Below are 20957 nucleotides of genomic sequence, written 5' to 3'. Positions count from 1 at the left end.
CTTCCAGTCTGCTGCAGTGACTTATATTGAAAAACACATCTTATTTTTCAATTGCTGCTGTAACCCGCACTAGCCCTGCACTTGTTTTTTTTTTTTGTCACAGATAAAGTGTCTTCATGCAAATTACTGAACAAAGGTTAAGACGGAAATGCCTTGAACTAATATTGTATATTGTGACATGAAAGATAGAAATGCTGACTGCAGACCACAACAGGAAGCTGTGCAATAAAGCAGTGGATTGTTTATTTTGTATTTGATAGTGACCGTATCTACATGCAATCTTAGAAACACAATATTTACTACTCCCTATAGACAAAGCTGAGCTTGTGTATGTATAAACTGCATATCAATAATTAATATTGTAAAAAAGTGTGCGAGACGGCGGCCATTTTGTGAGTGCTTGCTACGTGGTCGCGTTTCCTGTCCTAAGCGAAAAATTAGTAGAAAAATGTGTCAAGAGTAAGCTATATGTTATTAATTTGGTTTTTCATTTTCACAGGGGAACATTTCCATGAAGTACCCCTGAGGGTTAGAAAACGCATACATTTTAAAGATGGATACCATGACGTTTTTGGCACCTTATATTGTACCAGCTACAGGATTGCTTTCAGACCAGATTGCCTCCACTCCCATGAGGTAACTTTTGGTAACTTTGATTTTTTTTTTATTATATCTGGAAATATTAAGTGTTGCCACTTCAGAAAATGATGAGAAAAAATGATTATTGCCCCACTGGTAATGAAACAGCCACAATAATATAGTAAACTAAAAAAAAATGTTCCCAAATATATAATCATTAATGAAATTTGGCCCACTAATCTATTCATAAGATAATTAATAATAATTTTTGCCCCCCTAAACAAGAAATCATGATTACCCTCATAATTCAGACTTGTTTTGCGCCTCCTGGCCAGTTGTGGAAAGCTGGTGCGTTTTGCTAATCCCGCCTATCCAAAGCAGCGGGTTGATTCTGGCGATCTTCCCAGCGATCTAGGGCGAGTTTGCAAAACCCGCCGCTTCGTACCTGTGGCGACTTGTACTCATACATACCAGCTCTCCCGGAATGTCCTGGAGACTTCCAAATTCCGGCTAGGATTCCGGGAGAGCTGGCAGTTCTCCAACATCTGCCTGCAAGGAGGGGTGTATTGGCGGAAGGGTGGCGGCCCGTCCCGATTTGCGTAACTTTAGCCCCGCCCCCAGAGACGTGATGCCTGCTTTGGGTCTTTTTACCACTGCAAAAAGACTCCAAACAAACATACATCACTGGGGCGCGCGCACCAAAATGACGCGAATCGCGAAGCTCCGCTCCCCTTCCGTCCTCCCTTCACACCTCTCTTCAGTGATCTCCCGGAGGAAGCCTGTGAAGAGTAGGTAAGTATGCTTGTACTCTTAGAATGGCCAATAGTTGGGAGGGCGGTTTGTAGCGTGACGATTTTTGTTGACTTCACTTTACTGGCGGTTTGCTGCCGACTCGCACTTTCCTACATCGGCGGGTCAAAGCGCGCCCGAGAAAATTGCTGAAATGGGCAAATCGCAGCTTGATACGTATACCTCTGATGTCCCCTCGCTCTCACATTTATTGCACAACAAAACGGTTATCACTAATTACCGTCGTTAGAATGCGGAACGTGCATTTTTTGGGGGGGTGAAAACCTATGTGTCTATGTGTCTTTCTGTGTTTGTTGTGACACTGAGTCACAAGATCTGCGAGCGTTAATAAAAAATACTTTTGTTCTCTGACAGGATTCCTCCAGTGAGGTGTTGTATGACAATGAAAATGATATTGCCCTACCCTGCGTTGACAGGATTTTGGCAGGTAAGAGCTGTTATTTTACTCATGCCAAGAGGACCAGAATGCAGGGAATTGTTACACGCTACTAATTGCACGTGTGTGTGTGTGTGTGTGTGTGTTTGTGTAAATCACGGACAGTTTCTTTGGTTTACCTACAGGCCCATTTGCCTAAGTAACTGGTTCCACTCTGCAACACAGGGCGCTATAACATCTCAGCCAATCACATTCTAGCTGTCATTCTTCTAATACAAGACAGTAGAAGCGAAGCTTTGGTTGCTATTGGTTACAGTAGCTTTTCTGCACAGTTACCTATGGACCGGTTTTCATACGTGCCTCTTATTTACTTGAGATTTAAGCATGTTGAGCCTGATTCATTAAGGAACGTAAATGCCGATACGTATTCGTATTTTGCAGAAAATCGTTCTGCGCAGAATCGGACCATACGCCAGTGAATGCAGCAATAGCGCAGAGGACCCTTAATACAGCCTACGATCTCATAGGCGGAACAGGGAGGGGACTGCACGGTGGCTCAGTGGTTAGCACTTCTGCCTCACAGCACTGAGTTCGATTCCCGACCATGGTCTTATCTGTGTGGAGTTTGTGGAGAATTTAGACTAAGCCCCAATGGGGCAGGGACTGATGTGAATTAGTTCTCTGTACAGCGCTGAGGAATTAGCAGCGCTATAGAAATAGCTGCTGATGATAATGATGACTGGGCGTAAAAAACAAACCTGTTTTTTTAAAAGAAATGTTTTGCATGTCTTAGTGAATCAGGCCCTTTGATATATACCGTTTAAGGCACAGAGAGGTGTTTTCATATAGACGGACAGATGATATCTACAAATGCAAATGACCTGCATACTTCAAAACTAAAATGTATTCATAAAAGAAACAAAAAATAACTTTATTTATGTCATAACATAAACTCAAATTTTGAGAGCGGATGTGATCTATGGGAAACAGCGTACCCCAATCGGGGTTTTCACAGCCTAAGGGCTAAATTTACTAAACTGCGGGTTTGAAAAAGTGGAGATGTTGCCTATAGCAACCAATCAGATTCTAGTTGTCATTTATTTAGTACATTCTACAAAATGATAACTAGAATCTGATTGGTTGCTATAGGCAACATCTCCACTTTTTCAAACCCGCAGTTTAGTAAATATAGCCCTAAATGTCATGTTCAAAATCAGCCACATGACACTATCTAAAACTGAAATTTTTAAGGACCCGTGTCAATGTCCATCCTAACCCCAGAATTCACCATCCAAGAGAATTAAATATAGATATACCCTCTTTCTGTAGGTCTAAAGTATGCACAGACAGAATTTACCATAATCCTATTTTTCGAAAATAGTTGTTAATACTAAATAAAACGCCTCTTGTGACTGAAATTACCACATTTCCTTTTCTAAATCCACTTTCCAATTCTGCCCAACTTCAGAAATGCCCGAGTGGTTTCTCAGTAAGAGTACCGCGAGCTTTCTCAGTAAGAGTACCGAGTTGTTTATGGCAATAAAGCATTACGAAGGGAGGTGCTGTAAATATTTTATGTGAAAGAGGAACCAGGACACAGCGACAGACGGTGTAATCATATATTTTGCCAGCCTAGGACAATGAGAGTGTCCTTTCCCGTCGTGACCTGTGTGGTGGTCAGTGTATAACGTCTGTTGGCTTATATCGTAAAATGGTTCGGGTGTCGCTCTGAGGCTTGTAATGGAACACTGAAGGATTCTGGGAGTCCTACGGCCAACAACTCTAAAGCCGAGGGCTCCAGCCACGTCATTTTTTTTTTTTTTTTAATCTTTGTACATTATTTTTTTAGTTGCGTTAGTCACTTATTTTATATACTTTAAATTGCTGCACGATTCCAACACCAGTGTCGATATAATAATAATATATGTCCTCTTTTTACTATAACTTTATAGGGTGTACAAAGGCCTTTTAGGAGCCACTACAAATAACGTTACTTTGATTGGTGGGGTTTAACCTAGGTCTGTAGAGGATTTTGACAGGATTTTAGATTAGTAACCCTTGGGGGGACTAGTATGCAAGTCATGTGGTGATTTATTGGCTTACTAGGCTTGGCCCTACGATGTCTATTCATTAACTCACCTCATAGGCAAATCGAGGGGGTTTACTAGTGCCTGGAAACCCCCCTCCAAGCCTGGGGCACTGTAGGATTGAGGTGGCTGGACCATGCTACCTCTTCACCCAGCTCTGCTTGAAAAGGGAGAGCTGTGTGCACCTAACAGTAGTGCAGGCTGCATTCCCCATGTATATTATGGGGATAGGAAGACTTAGAGAACAGCCAACCACTGTCTAAAATTATAGCCACGCCCCCATGCATGCTGGTCACGCCCACTGGCGGCGTGGTGTGGAAACCCCCCCCTCTACAAATCCTGCGTTTGCCACTCCACCTGCGCATTGACGCTTGCTTATTGTCTCCCCCTGTTGTTCTTATTTTGTTTTTTAGTGGACAGTCAAAGCAAAGTGAAAGCTGTCACCGCCCCCTTCAGCCTGAAGTTTGCCCCAGAAGAATTACTCATCTACAACAGAGGATTTCGACTGATCCACTTTCTTTTCAGTGGCAATGGCTTGAAGACGGAAGCCTTAAGCGTAAGACAAAAATAAGCATAACGAGCCAGGTTCCTTAAGGAAAGTTAAGCAAAAAAATTGAGTACGTTTTCTTACCCAAGCTTTCTGGACAAAACCATGTTACAATACAAGGGGTGCAAATTGGTTTATTGTTTTGCACATAAGTTAAATACTGGCTGTTTTTTCATGTAACACACAAATACTTGATAGCTTTATTTGTACACTGAAATTTAAAGTTGATCTAGGACATGCCCTACCCCAACTATAAATCTGACGTCACATTTTAAATTTACCTCCCCCTCCAATGCAACATGGTTTTGCCTTACTTACTTTTGCTTAACTTTCCTTAATGAATCAAGCCCAATAGCAATAATAATAATAATAATAATAATAATAATAATAATAATAATAAATTCATATTATGAATATTGCCTGCTTTTAAGTTCTAGTTTTGGGTAAAGATATTGCTGTGGGAGACTGCGAGTTCCTCTTCTACTGCACCCCCCTTCACTCTCATTATATATATATATATATATACTGTATATATACATATAATGTGCCTTACATAATGACCCGCTTCTTTCTTCTCACGCCAGATGACAAAAACCATGCTGAAGAACCAGCAGTTGATCCACTCAGCGGTCCAGCCGGAAGGAGCCATGTTACGGAGTCTAGGTGAGGAACAGAGCATGCTGGGATATATTTTATATTTCTACGTCATCTACTTCATCGTCATCAAGCTCCCTCCCTCCATCAGGACTTCCCCTAACCTGTCCAGTTTCAAACGGGCTTTAAAAACCCACCTTTTTCTTAAAGCCTTCCAGTCTCCCAATTAACTACCTACCTTATCCTCTGCCTCTCCCCCTTCTTTCCCCTTCCCTGCCTCCGTCCCCCTACTCTCCCTCTCTCCCCTGCGTTTCTCTGTCCGTCCACCCCTCCCCTTAGATTGTACGCTCCTCTGAGCAGGGCCTCCTCTCCTCCTGTTTCCACCACTTCTAACTCTGCTCTCCAGCTACTTAGCCCTCCTCCTTGAGGGCCCTCCTCCCCCCTCTGGGGGTCTCCCTGTCTTCCGCGCCCTCCTTTTGGGCCCCTTCGTTTGCGGATACTCCCCCCGCCCTCACTAGCTGTGCATTGAGCTTACTGAGTTACTGTGCTTTATGTTTACTGTACTGTGCTGTCTCACCTTGTATTGTAATTCGTTTTTCTCCCTGTACGGCGCCACGGACACCTTGTGGCGCCCTATAAATAAAAATTAATAATAATAATACTTGTCTATCGGATTGACTGAAACGAGGATGCTCCCATATCTGCTACGTTTTTTGTGTTTTTTTAATCTTAATATGTTTTTCAGGATAACTCGTGCGTAAGGTAACACTTTTGGAATATAATTTTATCTCAACAGAGGAAATCGTATAGCACATAGCATTTCTTTTATATGTATATGTTACTGAATCTTTAGGAAGCCCACTTTATTTTAAAAAAGGGTTCACTTTCAATGGGAGTATCAATAATCAAGACAATTTTCAGAGGAGGAGTGCAGTGCAGACGACACCTGATTGGACACCATTTAAATATTGCTAGAATCTGATGAAGGATGCACAACTAGGAGATAGAGACCTCTGCGGGTAGATTTCTCAAAGTTCTACTTGCATTCAGAAATAGAATCCTTTATGGATGTGAGAACAGAAATGGATTATGGGAGAATTCCGCTTCTGACAGAAGCAGTTCATTAAAATGATTTTCCACTGCAGTATTATGTGTTTGTCGGCCCTCCAATGTGTTTTTCGTCTTCACCATGAGTGAAGTAAGGAAAGTGTGCGGGACCGTATGTACAAACAGAGGTACCAGACAAATTCAACAGGAGGTTATTGCCTTTGGCAAACTTCACGGAATAATGAACTATTGACTCAACTATTGATGTAGTTCAGTGCCCAAACATGTGACGTAGACCCACTTTGTCTTTTTCAGTCCTAATATTTTTTGATTGGAGTATTGAGACTCCTGAGTATGGTTAAAGCGAAATGCATTTTGCAGCGAAGGTCGAGCATAACTCTACGCAAAAGTAGTTTTTTCGTGGCGTTTGCGGTGCCAAAGTAAGAGATTTTATTGCTTAACCTCCACGCTCCGTTTGCCGCATACACAAGGCTCCCCACTCTCTCTAACAGTCTCACTCCACTTTCTGGGACCTGATTGGTGCAGCAAATTAAGCATGGAAATTAAGTAAAACTTTTTTATTTCATCTCTGCACGAAGCAGAGAAACAGAAGGTATTGTTTAAAGAATGTGCATGAGTAACTGCAAAGAATCTTATTATGTTTGGCTCTCTAAGACACGTTCTCATATCAGACATGTATATGAACTGCCAGGCACATGTAGGAAATAAATAATTGACCCGTGTCCTGCTTAGAGATCCAGGAAATACGGACAGACAGGAGAAGAGCCAAACACACTAGCCGAGGTCAGGGACTGGAGAAGGTAAGATAGTCAAGGTCAATAGCTGAGGTCAAATGTTGGAGAAAACAGAGTGGTCAAGTGGGCAAATGTTCAGCAACGGGCAATGGAGTCCTTACAGCTAACGCTCAGTACTGATACCTTGGTCACAGTTGTTTCTATGGGTATTTACATCACATACGTAATATAATGCTATTATTTATTAACGTAGGATAAAAATATTGTGCACACAGCTTGGTTTTAATTACTCACAGTGTGGTTTGTTTTTTGCCAACAACCTGCTCTCTCTTGACAGATAAGAGGGAGACCACAGCGCTGATGGACTACCCTACGCGTCTGTTTGAGTCTGCGGCGGACTGGGAGAATGAGATCGAGCGGCTGGGAGCAACCGCCTGGAGGGTGACACCTCTCAACGAGCGCTGCGACACCTGTATTAGGTATTGGAAACATAGCTCACACGCCAACAGTCCGGCATCAAGAATCGTCTATGTCCTGGTCCAACCAACCGTGGCCCCTCACACCCCAGATATGAGAGGCAGCCGCTGCTGCCAAAAAACAGCACTGTTGGGCGTATGACATACTAAGCACTACGTACAAACCAGTTAATGCTGTCATATTAATCTCTAGTATTCTCCTCTTTCCCCAAACATTATATAGCTCTTGGGGGTGGGGGTGCGATTGTGATGTAAGATGAATAAGTTGTGTAGAATTACCTTCTGTCGGGGGAACTTCAGTGACAATTCACCAACCTTCCTATGTTCCTGGTAATGGCAAATAAGAAAACTGTGGACTGTGTAGACTTTCCTATTGTCTACTTTAAAACTTTACCTCATTTTCCATTGTCTAACTATTAATTCCCACCTCGTTGATGTCTTTATTTCCCTCCATTTTTCTGTCTACCTTCCCATTTTGGGTGTGTTTCTTAGTTGCAGCCAGTTCAGCCTCTGTCTGAGGAGATTTATCATTTTCTTGTCACTACTGACTGGATATCTGACATCAATGACACAATTGTAGTAATAATGCAAGTTTGTAACGCAGCAAATGTAATTTTACCCCTAATCCTTTGCTGCATGAGAAACACAGCAGAATAGAACCCAGGTGACACTACTAGTATATAACAATCATGTCTGGATTCTTTCGTACGACGTTGGTTCATTTTAGGATATAGGATAAAATTCCATCTCACATGGCAGTTCAGCATTTTCCTGTGTGTATATTTTCTTGTGACATCATCAGGGGAAATTTTCAGGGGGTCCCTGGAGGGCTGAAAACCCAGAAACACTTTGCAACAAGCACAAAAGACCAGTGAAAATCAGGTTTTATGGGAAATTTTTTCCGAAGAGACCAAGTTCCATTTCATATCATAAATTCACCCCTGGCATAAGCAAGCAAGACATACTAATTACCAGTTTAACACGGTTCTGTTCTTAAGCACCTAATTAATTAATTGTAACTTTGGCGAAGGATCTTCTTGGTTACGTGAATAAGCCATTTGTACATTTATTTTCAGCCTCTCCAAGTATTTCGTGGTGCCCTGCAAGCTACTGGACAATGACCTGAAAATGACATTCGCCCACTTTCAGCAAGGGCGAATTCCTGTGAGTAGCGGGCTGCCTCTTTACATAGTACTCTTAATACTTTAAAATGTATTGTATAACATGATAATGTGGTTTTGTGGCTGTTTTCCTAGAGATGGTCCTTTCATCACCCCGGGGGAAGTGACCTGCTGAGATCGGCCGGCTTTCAGACAAACATAGATAAAGAGAATTTGAGGTAAACAGACCCGGGACTAGCGTTGGAGCTCCAAGTCTTTCAGTCCATTTGGGTGAGGCTGCCGTTTTTTGTGTGCGTTAAATCAATTCGGTAGGAACCATTGATACTTTGCGCCTCAGAGATGGCGCTGGTTCCTACCGGATTGATAGGTTGTACGGTTGCCCACTAAATTGCTGCCTAATCATATTCTCAAGAAGACTGCCCCAGGTAACAAAATGGCCGCCGACATCGATTCTCAAGAAGATTGCCCTGGGTAACAAAATGGCTGCCAACGTAAATTGTCAAGAAGATTGCTGCAGGCAACTAAACAGTTGCTTGACTTAAATTCACAAGAAGACTGTAAAATGACTGCCTCCAGTATGTGTATTTTAAAACTTTTAGCTTGTGGCCTCATAAATTTTTATAGTAATGAAGCACTGCTCCATATCCTTATGACTTATACTAAAGGATACACTAGGCCAGTGTTGGCTAACCTGTGACACTCCAGGTGTTGTGGAACTACAAGTCCCAGCATGCTTTGCCAATACATAGCAGCTTATTGCTGGAAGGGTATGCTGGGACTTGTAGTTTCACAAACACCTGGAGTGTCACAGGTTAGCCAACACTACACTAGGCCATCGGTTTACTCAATGGCACTTCTGTAGGGCCGTAACTATGGCTGTGGAGGGGGGGGGGGGGGGGGGGAGACCGCCCAGGGCGCATCGATTAAAAGGGGGGCGCAGTTTATGAATATTTTAGGTTCATTTGGTTAAAATTGACGGCTTGGGGGGGGGGGGGGGGGGCGGCAGGTTTTTTTTCTCGCCCCGGGCGCTAAAATTTTAAGCTACGGCTCTGCACTTCTGTAAGGTAATACTTCTTTGTACGTTGTCATTCTCCAGTTTCATGTCATGACCTCCTGTCCTGAGATTTCTCGAGAGAATACACTTCTCTCTTGTATCCTGTTACATCCCATTGTCTGTCCTTCCACTGTGCCATTGTATACACTGTGTGTTGTCTATAGTCAGCCCGAGTACATTGGTGCTTTGTAACACAATGCTATGTTTTGCACACCAGTTAATCCTCTTTTCCGATTGGTCGCTAAATATTGAATTTGTATTTTCCAGGTATATAAGATCCCTGTTATTTGCCAACCATTCCCAGTGTGTGATTATTGACACGAACGATGAGCTTCCTTCTATAGGCGATATCCAAGTTTCCTACCTCAAGCTGCGTGGACTGTGTACCAGCGGTATGACCCTTTTCTATTACCGTGTATTTAGGTAGTAAAGCAGATTAGCATACCGCCCAAAATGTCAGATTGCTAAACTGGGACACTTGCACAAACAACACCATATTCGGACATCAGTATGTGTCGAAGGCAGTGTATTACAGAGCTCATTTTAATCAATGAAATAACTGCATTTATAGTAAGCTAAAACTATTATCCAGCATGCTGTTCTGTCCTTTTAGAAAAGGCAGGGTGGTGCTTCTCTGTCTTACATCAGACACCAGAATGTGTTTGTAATTGTTTGGAGTTTCCTATATAGCAAAAAATTTCTTTACAGAAATTTGCTGAGTGGTAAATTGGTAGGCATTGTCAGTGATGTCATACCAAGGATGTCAGTGATGTCACACCAAGGATAACTGACATACTTTGCTTTTTCATTTCAGCTTTTTGTAAAGAAAGACAGATCTATATGGCAGAATCATATGGAGAGTATTGAATAATGAGCTAATAACCCTTCAGAATGAATAATATATCTATAATACGAGTTATGATTCATGTAATAATCCCTTCCTGGCTCATTCATAAGATTATCAGATCAATTACCGGATCAATCATTTGGGTTAAACAGTTTTACGTAGATGTAAAACAGAGAGATGTAATGCTTTAACCCCTTATTATAAGGGAACTCTTTCATTTAGCAGATTGATAATTAAATGTCATTCACCTCTTCAAACTAAAGGCCCAAGTGCACACACATATGGGGCCTGATTCATTAAAAACGCAAAAAAAAAATGAGTACCTTTGAACCTGGGCAAAACCATGTTGCATTGGAGGGGGAGCTGAATTTAAAATGCAATGGCAGATTTATAGTTGGGGTAGGACATGTTCTAGATCGACTTTAAATTTCAGTGTACAAATAAAGCTATCAAGTATTTGTGCGTTACATGACAAAAACAGCCAGTATTTATCTTATGTGCAAAATAATAAACTAATTTGCACCCCTTGCATTGTACACTTGGTTTTGTCCAGGAGAAAACATACTCATTTCTTTTGCCTTACCTTACTTAATGAATCAGGTCCACTTTGTATATGTCGCTGTTGTTGTTCATGAAGAGGTTTAGTCAACTACTGCATTTTCTCTCATCTACCTATAATGAAGTTAAATTACGGCGTGTTTGTTTCCATTGCATTGTTACACTCAGATGTGTACAGAAAAGCTAATTTCATGGTTTGTAAAAGTGAATCTCCCAGTCCCCTACCTGATAGTAAAATACTTGTCAACTCACATGGAACGTCTAGGAAAGCTCCCAAATTTCGGGGAGTCCCCCACTTCCCCTGGAAGAGGAGACGCCCTTCCCGTCTCACCTGGTGGAGGCGGGGCTTAATGACGCAATGCCTGTATTCAGGCCCCACCCCCAACTGCACTATGCCATAAATCCCAGTATTGCACAGCAGAGGGAGGGTCTACAGTGCCTCACCCTGCCTCCTTCCACAACTGCCCCAAACGTTGGCAAGCATGCCTGATAGTTACCACACTGGGACTTTGAAACAATGCCGTGACGTCCCATACCCAATATAGCTTCCCTGAGGGAGCGTTTGAAAGATTCAAGATTGGGGGCAAGTCCGATTGAGAGTTCCAAATTTGGGGAGCAGCGCGGGAAAATTCCTGAAGGCGGGCGTGTGAGGTGGTGATAGGTGATGAGGAGAGACGAAGGTCATTGACAGAACGTAGGAGAGTATTTCTTAACAAAGTCAAGATATAGGAGGGGGAAGCATTAACGAGGGATTTATAAGTGAGGGTAAGCAATTTGAATTGTATTCTGAAAGGAATGGGGAGACAATGGAGGCGCAGCGGGAGAGGCAGGTCGGGAGAGGAAGATTAGCTGCAACGCTGCATTCAGCACAGATTTCAGGGGAGACACAGACATTTGTCAGGCCACCAGAGAGGAGAAGATTGCAGTAATCAAGGTTGGAGATGACAAGAGCATGGATGATGGTCTTGGTGGAGGTGACAGGAATGGGCAAAGGACTGGATGTTGGGAGTGAAATTGATGGCGGAGTCAGAGATGACCCCTAGGCAGCCTGTGGTGGGAGCAGACGAGAGGGCGACACCATCAACCTTAAGGGGAGACCAGAGGAGGGGGTGCGATGCTGGTGGTGGAACCATGATGAGCTCAGTTTTGGGTAACAGATGTTTTCTGATTGGTCCATACATACTCGCTCTTTCCATTTTTGGCTGAGAAGACAAGTTATGGCATCCATCTAACTATAAATTCACTGTATATTTCCTCTGTGTAGATACTTCTGCACCAGTGCCTGATGAGAAATGGCTGTCGAACCTGGAGGGGACTCGCTGGCTCGATCATGTGAGGTAAAATCTCTTCTCACCTCAAAGCATAAAGAGTGATCTGAAAGGTCCTGTACAACACACATTGGTACGGACAGATAATACTTGTGGTATGGTGGTAATCTTGCAGTGACTTGACATTTACCCTGTTATCCACTGTCTGTTGACTACCACTAATCATCGGTAATTAGTGCTCACAAAATGAGTTAGGTTGGGTACACACTTCAACGTATTCAGCAGATTATCATTCCAAAGCACATCGTATAGTTGAACGAGATCGTGAAACTGAACTAAAAATCTCGTTCAACGATCAAACAATGTCGTTCCAATTCTGCGGTGTGTATGCACTCTGCAGAATCGGAACGACAATTTAACTGATAGTGACAGTCATAGCCACAGCAGGACAGCGTTTTGAGTCACTGTGGACATCTATCACTGTTGCAGCCGATGGTTATGACAGATGAAGAGCACAGATCTGAAGTTAATCAGGTATAGTGTGTACACAGCGCTATTTGCACCCTCCCTTATGTCAGTTGTTGGCGAGGAAGAGAGGTCATTATAGCGCTGGTGAGAGTGAGTTCTTGCCATGTGCCCATAATTCTGCTAGTTGGTGGAAGGGAGGACGTAAGTTAAAAATACATTTTTGGGTGGCTGTTCCCCGTCAACAAAACACAATATACATTGCATGAGATTGCAGCTGGAGAGTCATTAAAGTCCATTGACCACAGAATTTTTCCAACCAGTAAGCACCTTTGGGAACCTTTCAATTTAAAAGGGACAATTAAAATAGTTACATGCTTAAGCATGTATTATCCCAGCCGAAACATTCTGAAACATGTTATTATGTATAATGCCGTTTAGAAGAGCCAGCAGTAACCCCTAGCTGGCTGTCTCTCCCGTACCGCGCATGCTGCTCTGACTTCCAGCTCAGCCACGTTAGCAGACATCTCCACGGTGAAGTTGACAGTAATGTTGAATGTGGCCTTATCTGTGTGGAGTTTGTATGTTCTCCCCGTGTTTGCGTGGGTTTCCTCCGGGTGCTCCGGTTTCCTCCCACACTCCAAAAACATACTGGTAGGTTAATTGGCTGCTATCAAAATTGACCCAAGTCTCTCTCTGTGTCTGTCTGTCTATCCGTGTGTATATTTGGGAATTTAGACTGTAAGCTCCAATGGGACAGGGACTGATGTGAATGAGTTCTCTGTACAGCGCTGCGGAATGAGTGGCGCTATATAAAAAAATGGTGATGATGATCTGTACGCTAAATTTAATGTTACACATCTTAAGATTTGTACAAATCAAAATACAGACGTAGAAACGCGAGTGTGCAGACGCATATTTGTTTATAGGCAAACAGGTCAGCTTTATATTCAGCTCAGGCCGCTAATCTCCAGATTTTACATCCTATCACTTATTCTCAACCACACTATGACAAAAAGAAATGTTTACGCTTATTTTATTGTAGAGACGGCAGCTTTTTAACATCTTCCCAGCGCGGGGTGTTTACAGTCACTCTGAAATGTCCTTTTGCTTAGTTCTGATCTCAGCTGTCTGGTTTCGGAGAGGGAGTAGGTAAATGTAGTAATTAAGATAATCCGCAAAACCGCTTGCCATCAGCATTTTGCTGCTTGTGGAAAGAGACTTTGGGCTGGTAAGAGAATGTTGTGATGGGGTAGGGAATAAGAGACGGCATGACCTGAAATAGATTTTCTGCTTTGCTGTATGACTGCAAAGACAACAGTATCTGTGGAACGGCTGCAAATTACATGGTATCCAATGTTATCTCCACTGCAGGTTATGTCTGAAGAAAGCCAGCGAGCTTTCCATCCTGCTGAGCGAAAGGAAGCGATCTGTGGTCCTTCAAGGTAAAATGAAATCCGAATCGATCAGAAAGCTCATGTCCGTTCTATTCTCTTTCTTATCATTCCATTATACGTTTGTATGGTAAGGGGGGTATTCAATTGTCAGCGAGTTTTTTTTACCCTGCAGCGTAAAATAAAAAAAACTCCTGCGGGTTTTTGATGGCAATAGCGACTGTTTTGAGTTAGCGCAGCGGGAAAACTCAATTGAAAAAGAGGGACCGCTGCCCCCCGCCCGTTAAACATTGTGTTTACTCGATTTTATGGGGAATGAAGAGGAGTTTTAACGCGGTCATGTATAACACAAAAAAAGGTTTTGCACACATTTCCATACATAGATTGCATTACACATTGATAATATCTACCTTACAGTACTTTCTTTAGCATATTTTTAAATGAACTATTGTTTACCATACAATCATCTATACCATGTCGAAACACATTACTACATTCATATTTGTTCCAAAAACATACATAAATGTAATTAATTAGTGATTTTATTATTTTTATGTTTATTTTATTTCATTATTTTTTCACAAGAAAATCAACTTACACAAGTTAGGCATTAGTGATAAACATAAGTTTAACTTTTTTTCCACATTATTACATGATTTCAAATACTTTTCAGAGGTTTTTTATTTTTAACACACCCCAAGGAGGTGCGAGATAAAAAAGCATATTTTCCTGTTTAACCCGCCGCGTTAAAAAACAATTGAATAGCTTGTAACGCGGCTGCCTCTTGTACACTATATACTTTCAATAGACCGTCCACTGGAGCGCGAGAGGACCGTTTCATGAAAAAAAAACTGACCGTTAAAAATGGAATTGAATCGCGGGTAAAGTTAACCCGCTCGAAAATGATAAAAAAAACAGCGTTAAAATGACTTAACGCGGTCAAAAAAAACAATTCGCTGACAATTGAATACCCACCTAAGAGTGGGTTCTATATCCAGACTCTGTCACAGGCTTTACATCAACACTGGACACAAGCTGTTCACAGTGTTGTGTTATGGGACCTGTCTTGGTTGCAAAATACCATTATATATTTGCAAACGTGGCCTCATTTAAAGTTTTAGCAAATGCATCGTGAAAGGGAGAAAATTTGCAACTGGATAGATCAGGCCTGATTCATTAAGACACGCAAAATGAACATTTATAAAATACAAACACATATATCGGCATAGGCGCGTCCGTATTCAATAAGGAGCGGATATGAAGATAAGTCTGTTGATGAATATGGGTCTGAGTGCTCTCTGTTTTAACAGACAATACACTGGAGGATACATCCAATACATATGCGGGATATATATTCCAAATGCACAGAAAAAAAAAATATTCAATTAATGTCGCCTGTCAATAGGACACAACAAGGCTGCCTTTAGGCAACGTCTAACAATGAATTGTTTTAAAACTAAAAACTAAAATCTGAAATATAGTTAATGGTGACAATATCAGTGTGGCTGCTTGAGTAATAAGTGAAGTGAAGTTTATTTCCTACTACTCCTATTTCTTCCTACCAGCATCAGAAACCGGCTCACGTTTGCCGAACGTGTTTGTTTTGCTTATCTGCTTTTAGACCGACTGAAAGAGGTGTGTGATTTTGGGAAGAGGTATGCAGGGCATGTAATGGGTTGTAGAATTAAAATAGTTTAGTAAATGAGAAGAGGGTATTGATTGCCTAAGACAATACCTTATAAATTCAGCGCACTTATTAAACCTGAACTCCGGAACCGGTTAGCGGCCCGCAATTGTGCCGCCAGCGTTGAAACGCCAAACCATTGGTTCGCCAATGGTCTCCAGGTTTCAGGTTTTTCCCGCGCACAATATTACGAACTTTCTGCTTCTACTGTTATCCCAGAGCCTGAGGATCGGGATATAAATTGTCTGCTGACATCGTTGGTCCAGGTGATATTGGACCCCCATCCACGAACTCTGTCCGGCTTCCAAAGTTTGGTTCAGAAGGAGTGGGTTTCGGCCGGACATCCCTTCATGCAGAGGATCAATCACTTCAGAAAATCGGACAAAGAGGAAGTGAGTGATTTTTTGTTTAAAAGTGTTACTTATTGCAAGGATCATTAAGGAGATAGTTTGAGATTGGATTCATTAGAACTATTTATTTAACACAAAAGTACCCACGATGAGCAGGAGCCTAGGGACTGGCTATGTTAAGGGTTAGAACTCTAGAATAAAGTTTGCTAAGTGATTAGATTATTCTCTAGCTCGAAAGTGAGCCAGGTAGCGGTCATGTTGCGTCTTGTCTCTTCCCGCAGTCCCCCGTGTTTCTGCTATTCCTGGATTGCGTGTGGCAGCTCCTTCAGCAGTTCCCGACCGCCTTCCAGTTTAGCGAGTCCTATTTGGCGGCTTTACACGACAGCACCTCCAACCTCTTCTGCAGCTCTTTCACACATAACTGCCACTGGGACCGAATCAGAGGCAGCCAGGTACGTACCTACGGCCATAAACCATCCACCAGACAACGACTAAACGTTATTTACTTTTATATAATTTTATTACACCTTTTAGAGTTGCATTATTGAGGCCCTGTCTGACTTGTGAGGCAGGAGGATTGACAGCTTCTAATGGCCACGATCGTTTATCAAGCCGAGGGGGTTTGGGGGTGTCCTTGTAATTTTACCCTTCTTTTTATACGGACACAGAACGATTTCTCTGGGTGTTGAACATATTTGATTCTCATCTCCGCGTATTAGAATTCCGGAATAACGCGTATCTACTTGTCCTGTGTATTTTACTGCTGGTAAATGTTGGGTTTGTCACCATCTACTTTAAATAAAGTTTACCTTATAAAAAAAAAAAAAATTTGACAACCATTTTTGAAATTTGCTTCACCTGCCACGTAGGGGTATCGTGGCCACGCCACGTTAAGGGAGTGTCTATATGAGGACAGCCACACCCCCTGAGTATGCTAGGCCAGACCCCCAAAAGCACCCTTGAATTGGCGAACACACCAGAGGCGATTGGTGGACAAACGTACCGACCACAGGACAGTCCACTCCAATCAGGATTGTACCGTTCCGAAATTGGGACATTTGGCTGGTGTTAAAAATTGCTGCCTTCACTTTTGTGACTCAGGAAGAGTTTTTGTCATCTCATTGGTTCCTATTGGCATGTGAATGAATAGTTGGGATTTGGGGGAGTACCACAATCCGTGCCCCCCGTTATTGTGAGGTCACTCCCCTTTCGGGGGTCTGCAAATCAGGACTGTCCCACCACAGGGTCTGTTAGGGGAGGTATAATAACTGAGAACATGGTTGTCAGTTTAATTAAGGTGTACAGGCCGATAATTTTCACGGGCTTCGTCTTTTTGTTTTAGCGACACTCGTCCAACCAGACGTACACCCCGGTGAATGGCTGGAGAGATTTTGTGCGTGAGAAAATATTCCTGAATGGAGACTACAAGGCGGGGGAAGAAGTGAAGTCTGGCCCCCCCACAGTTTGGGAATGGAGTCTGTTCTACAATCACTCGCGCAGGAAGCAGTTCCAGAATCCCGCGTATCGTCACGATAAGGAACACGCTGTTCTAAACGGCAATGGAATCATGCACAACGCTAACAAGGTGAGTTTATAGTGTCACCTGCCCACAGTGTAGGCATCAGTTGCTGGGTTGAACTAATAGAAGTCCAGCCTCGCGAATATTAGTCAGGTAGTGATGTCACTGCTTCCTAGCAAATTGATTGGCTGCATCCTGGTACAACCCACAAAATTAATGCCTCAGTTGTCTATATATACGTCAGGTCCACTGTCAAGGAAAGAATTATCAGTTTCTTAAAATTAATTGCTTTGCTCTATATTATGGTGAAGTCGGTCGATTCATTATTTTAAGTAAATGCACAAGGCCTTGTTTTAATTTAACTTTCTATTGCCTTTTCTGTGGTGCGTGAGTAATGTTCCTGGTAGCAGGGACAAACGCAGGATTTGTAGAGGGGGGGTTTCCACACCACGCTGCCAGTGGGCATGACCAGCATGCGTGGGGGCGTGGCTATAATTTTAGACAGTGCTTGGCTGCTCTCCAACTCTTCCTATCCCCATAATATACATGGGCAATTCTGCATGCACTACTGTTAGGTGCACACAGCTCTCCCTTTTCAAGCAGAGCTGTGTGAAGCGGGGGCAGGGTCCAGCCACCTCAATTATACAGTGCCCCAGGCTTGGAGGGGGGTTTCTTGGCACTAGGACCCCCCCCCCCCTCGGTTTGCCTATGGGTAGATATGTGGGGCACTACAATAATATAGTGATCCGTGACTTCTAAAGCTTTAGACATCACTAGTCATTTGGCATGCCCAAGATGTCTTCTACATGTATGGATATACTGGGTCTGATTCATTAAGGAATGTAAGGCACAAAAAAAATGAGTAAGCTCTCTCCTGGACAAAACCAAGTTACAATGCAAGGGGTGCAAATTAGTTTATTATTTTGCACATAAAATAAATACTGGCTGTTTTTTCATGTAGCACACAAATACTTGATAGCTTTATATTTACACTGAAATTTAAAGTTGATCTAGTACATGCCCTACCCCAACTATAAATCTGCCCCCACATTTTAAATTTACCTCCCCCCTCCAATGCAATATGGTTTTGCCCAGGTGCAAAGTTACTCTTTTTTTATGCTTTGCTCTGCTTAATGACTCAGGTCCGCTGTGCTTATCCTTTGAGTTACTACAGCGATATTACAACTGTGTATACGTGATCTATTGACGTCTCGGTTTTTTTCCAAGCTGGATGCCTCCAATCCGGGCAATGTATACGTGCTTTCCAAGGGGGCTCTTGTCCTACAGTCTCCGTTCTTCCCAAGAAAGAGTGGCACAGTGGCGATGCGAGTGGCTCGCCGTGCCCAGTCGGCCGAGAGCTTGCTGGAGGAGGAGAAGCAGTTTAGGAGCAACGTAACCTCTGAGAATTCCACGGCGGACGTTCTGATTCCCACGTGTGTGGGGCCGTGGGTCAGGCTGTGGAAAAGATGTTACTTGCGCTGCGCCACGGACGTCCAGGTAACCAAAAATCAGATAGATGCTCCCTCTGTCCTTATTTTTGTCCTTATGCCCTATATTTTTACCTCTGAAATCTTTACAGACTCCAGCAGTCTTTCGGAATTATCATTTAAAGCCATTTGGTGTTTCTCATACATGGCTACTATTTATTTCCACAAAATGATTGCTATCTCTACTTACACTTCACTTGCACCTAACATGTCTTTACCATATCATTCTTCAGTCACCTGTCCTGTGGCAGTCTGCCCCCTGCTGGTACCCAAACTAAACAGCAACTTTCAATGACCAGCTATTTTCTCCTTTCACTTCTAAGAAAATAATGAGAAAGGAAGACTCCGTTTGATGTAACTTTTGGCTATGGAATAATTTTCCATGCCGAGTAATCATAGCTTGGGTTATACAGAGAACGCCGCTATGGAAAATTGTGCTGTTGGAGTATAATAATGCAGTAGTCTATGGAAAATATATTTTAACCGCTTGTTGTCTTTCCTCCCGGTTAGTGCGGCACCAGCCGTCCCTTGGCAACCAGCTTGGCCAAAGAGCTGAAGATTCTTGAAGCCAGATTGAAGAACGTACATGTATACAGCCAGGATCAAAAACTCAATGGTTCAGCCCAGACCGATTTAAATGGCTTTCCCTGGTCGTCGTACAGATAGCAGACAGTGCCGGGAACTTCATGATGAAATGACGAAACCAGGAGGAAGTTTGCAATTCAGTTGATATGGTCACTGGGCTGAGGTTCAGGAATGTCTGCTACGTCCTTCAGGATCCAATGGAATTTAAAAGTATAATAATCGCTGGGAATCCGTTCTCCTAACATAAAATCACGGCTCGCTGACATTTCTTCCTGTGGCAACAAAATGCAAACGTCATTTTTCCTTTCTGAAGGAAATATTTGGAAGCTGGTCTTTGCTCTCCAGTAGCCGTCACGGACTTACCAAAGTGCACCCTGGAAGTGGCCTTAGACAGAGCTTAAGCCATTGTTCCCACGATTGATTACACACAAAAACATCCAGAATCTTTGATATCCACTCAGAACCACTTTTCGGGTTACATTTTTATCTAAACACACAAGCCCCCCTCACCAAGTGCATTAATATACACAGCAAGCCTCGTATCCATAGTCATTTTTTTTTTAATATAAAGCAAAATACTCAGCTCAAAGCACACTTTATCACTTACCATATAGGCATTGCTGAGTCCTTACTAACCTGGTAACTTAATAATAATCATCACTGTCCTAAGCAAATGGTCCTGATACAACGTGAGGTCTCAATCTGTTTTCGTAGTCCACAGATTGTCCGATGTACCATATATTATCCTAGAATCTGCCTATTTTGGCGTCCTAAAACAGTGGCACACTGACATTTGGGGTCTCAGAACAGTGGCACACCGACACTTGGGGTCCCAGAACAGTGGAACACTGACATTTGGGGTCTCAATACAGTGAATGACACACTGGGGTATATTTACTAAACTGTGGGTTTGAAAAGTGAAGATCTTGCCTATAGCAACCAATCAGATTCTAGCTGTTATTTTGTAGAATGTACTAAATAAATGACAGCTAGAATCTGATTGGTTGCTATAGGCAACATCTCCACTTTTTTAAACCCGCAACTTAGTAAACAAACCCCACTGACACACGAGGTCCGTAACATCCTTCAAACACTCCCTCACTGTGTATTATGCTGACGGTGGTACTGTCATTTATTTTCTCTGTGAGAAAATGTCAATATATTTATCACATTAAATGGTTATTGTACTATTAACCTGATCGATTTGCTCTAAATATGTTCCTGTAAACGGCACGTAAACCCCTGTACGCCGATTCCTGTTATGTGAAATGACGCGTACATCCATCTAATGATTTTTTATCATGACATGTTTATTTTTGCAGTGATGTAGAAGCTTATTAAAGCAAGATATTTA

At 42.5% G+C, this 20957-nt stretch overlaps 1 protein-coding gene across 1 annotated transcript in view; it reads left to right on the top strand.

The window, feature by feature from the left end:
• The window catches only part of MTMR11 (myotubularin related protein 11), a 33653-nt gene extending 13101 nt beyond the window's left edge, over positions 1-20552 (top strand). The window contains exons 3-17 of the mRNA XM_075193286.1: positions 500-636; positions 1744-1816; positions 4266-4408; positions 4984-5062; positions 7133-7274; positions 8348-8435; positions 8528-8610; positions 9714-9838; positions 12116-12188; positions 13959-14029; positions 15882-16054; positions 16294-16464; positions 17355-17597; positions 18759-19028; positions 19529-20552. Coding sequence (XP_075049387.1) covers positions 500-636; positions 1744-1816; positions 4266-4408; positions 4984-5062; positions 7133-7274; positions 8348-8435; positions 8528-8610; positions 9714-9838; positions 12116-12188; positions 13959-14029; positions 15882-16054; positions 16294-16464; positions 17355-17597; positions 18759-19028; positions 19529-19684 — 2027 coding nt within the window. The 3' untranslated portion in view covers positions 19685-20552. The remainder of the gene's footprint in view (positions 1-499; positions 637-1743; positions 1817-4265; positions 4409-4983; positions 5063-7132; positions 7275-8347; positions 8436-8527; positions 8611-9713; positions 9839-12115; positions 12189-13958; positions 14030-15881; positions 16055-16293; positions 16465-17354; positions 17598-18758; positions 19029-19528) is intronic.
• The last annotated feature ends 405 nt before the right edge of the window (positions 20553-20957 follow it).

Source organism: Mixophyes fleayi, chromosome 12, assembly GCF_038048845.1.
Source record: "Mixophyes fleayi isolate aMixFle1 chromosome 12, aMixFle1.hap1, whole genome shotgun sequence".
NCBI classification, from domain to species: Eukaryota; Metazoa; Chordata; class Amphibia; order Anura; family Limnodynastidae; genus Mixophyes; species Mixophyes fleayi.
The sequence above is the reverse complement of the archived record's forward strand: the minus strand, read 5'-3'. Positions and strand labels throughout refer to the sequence as shown.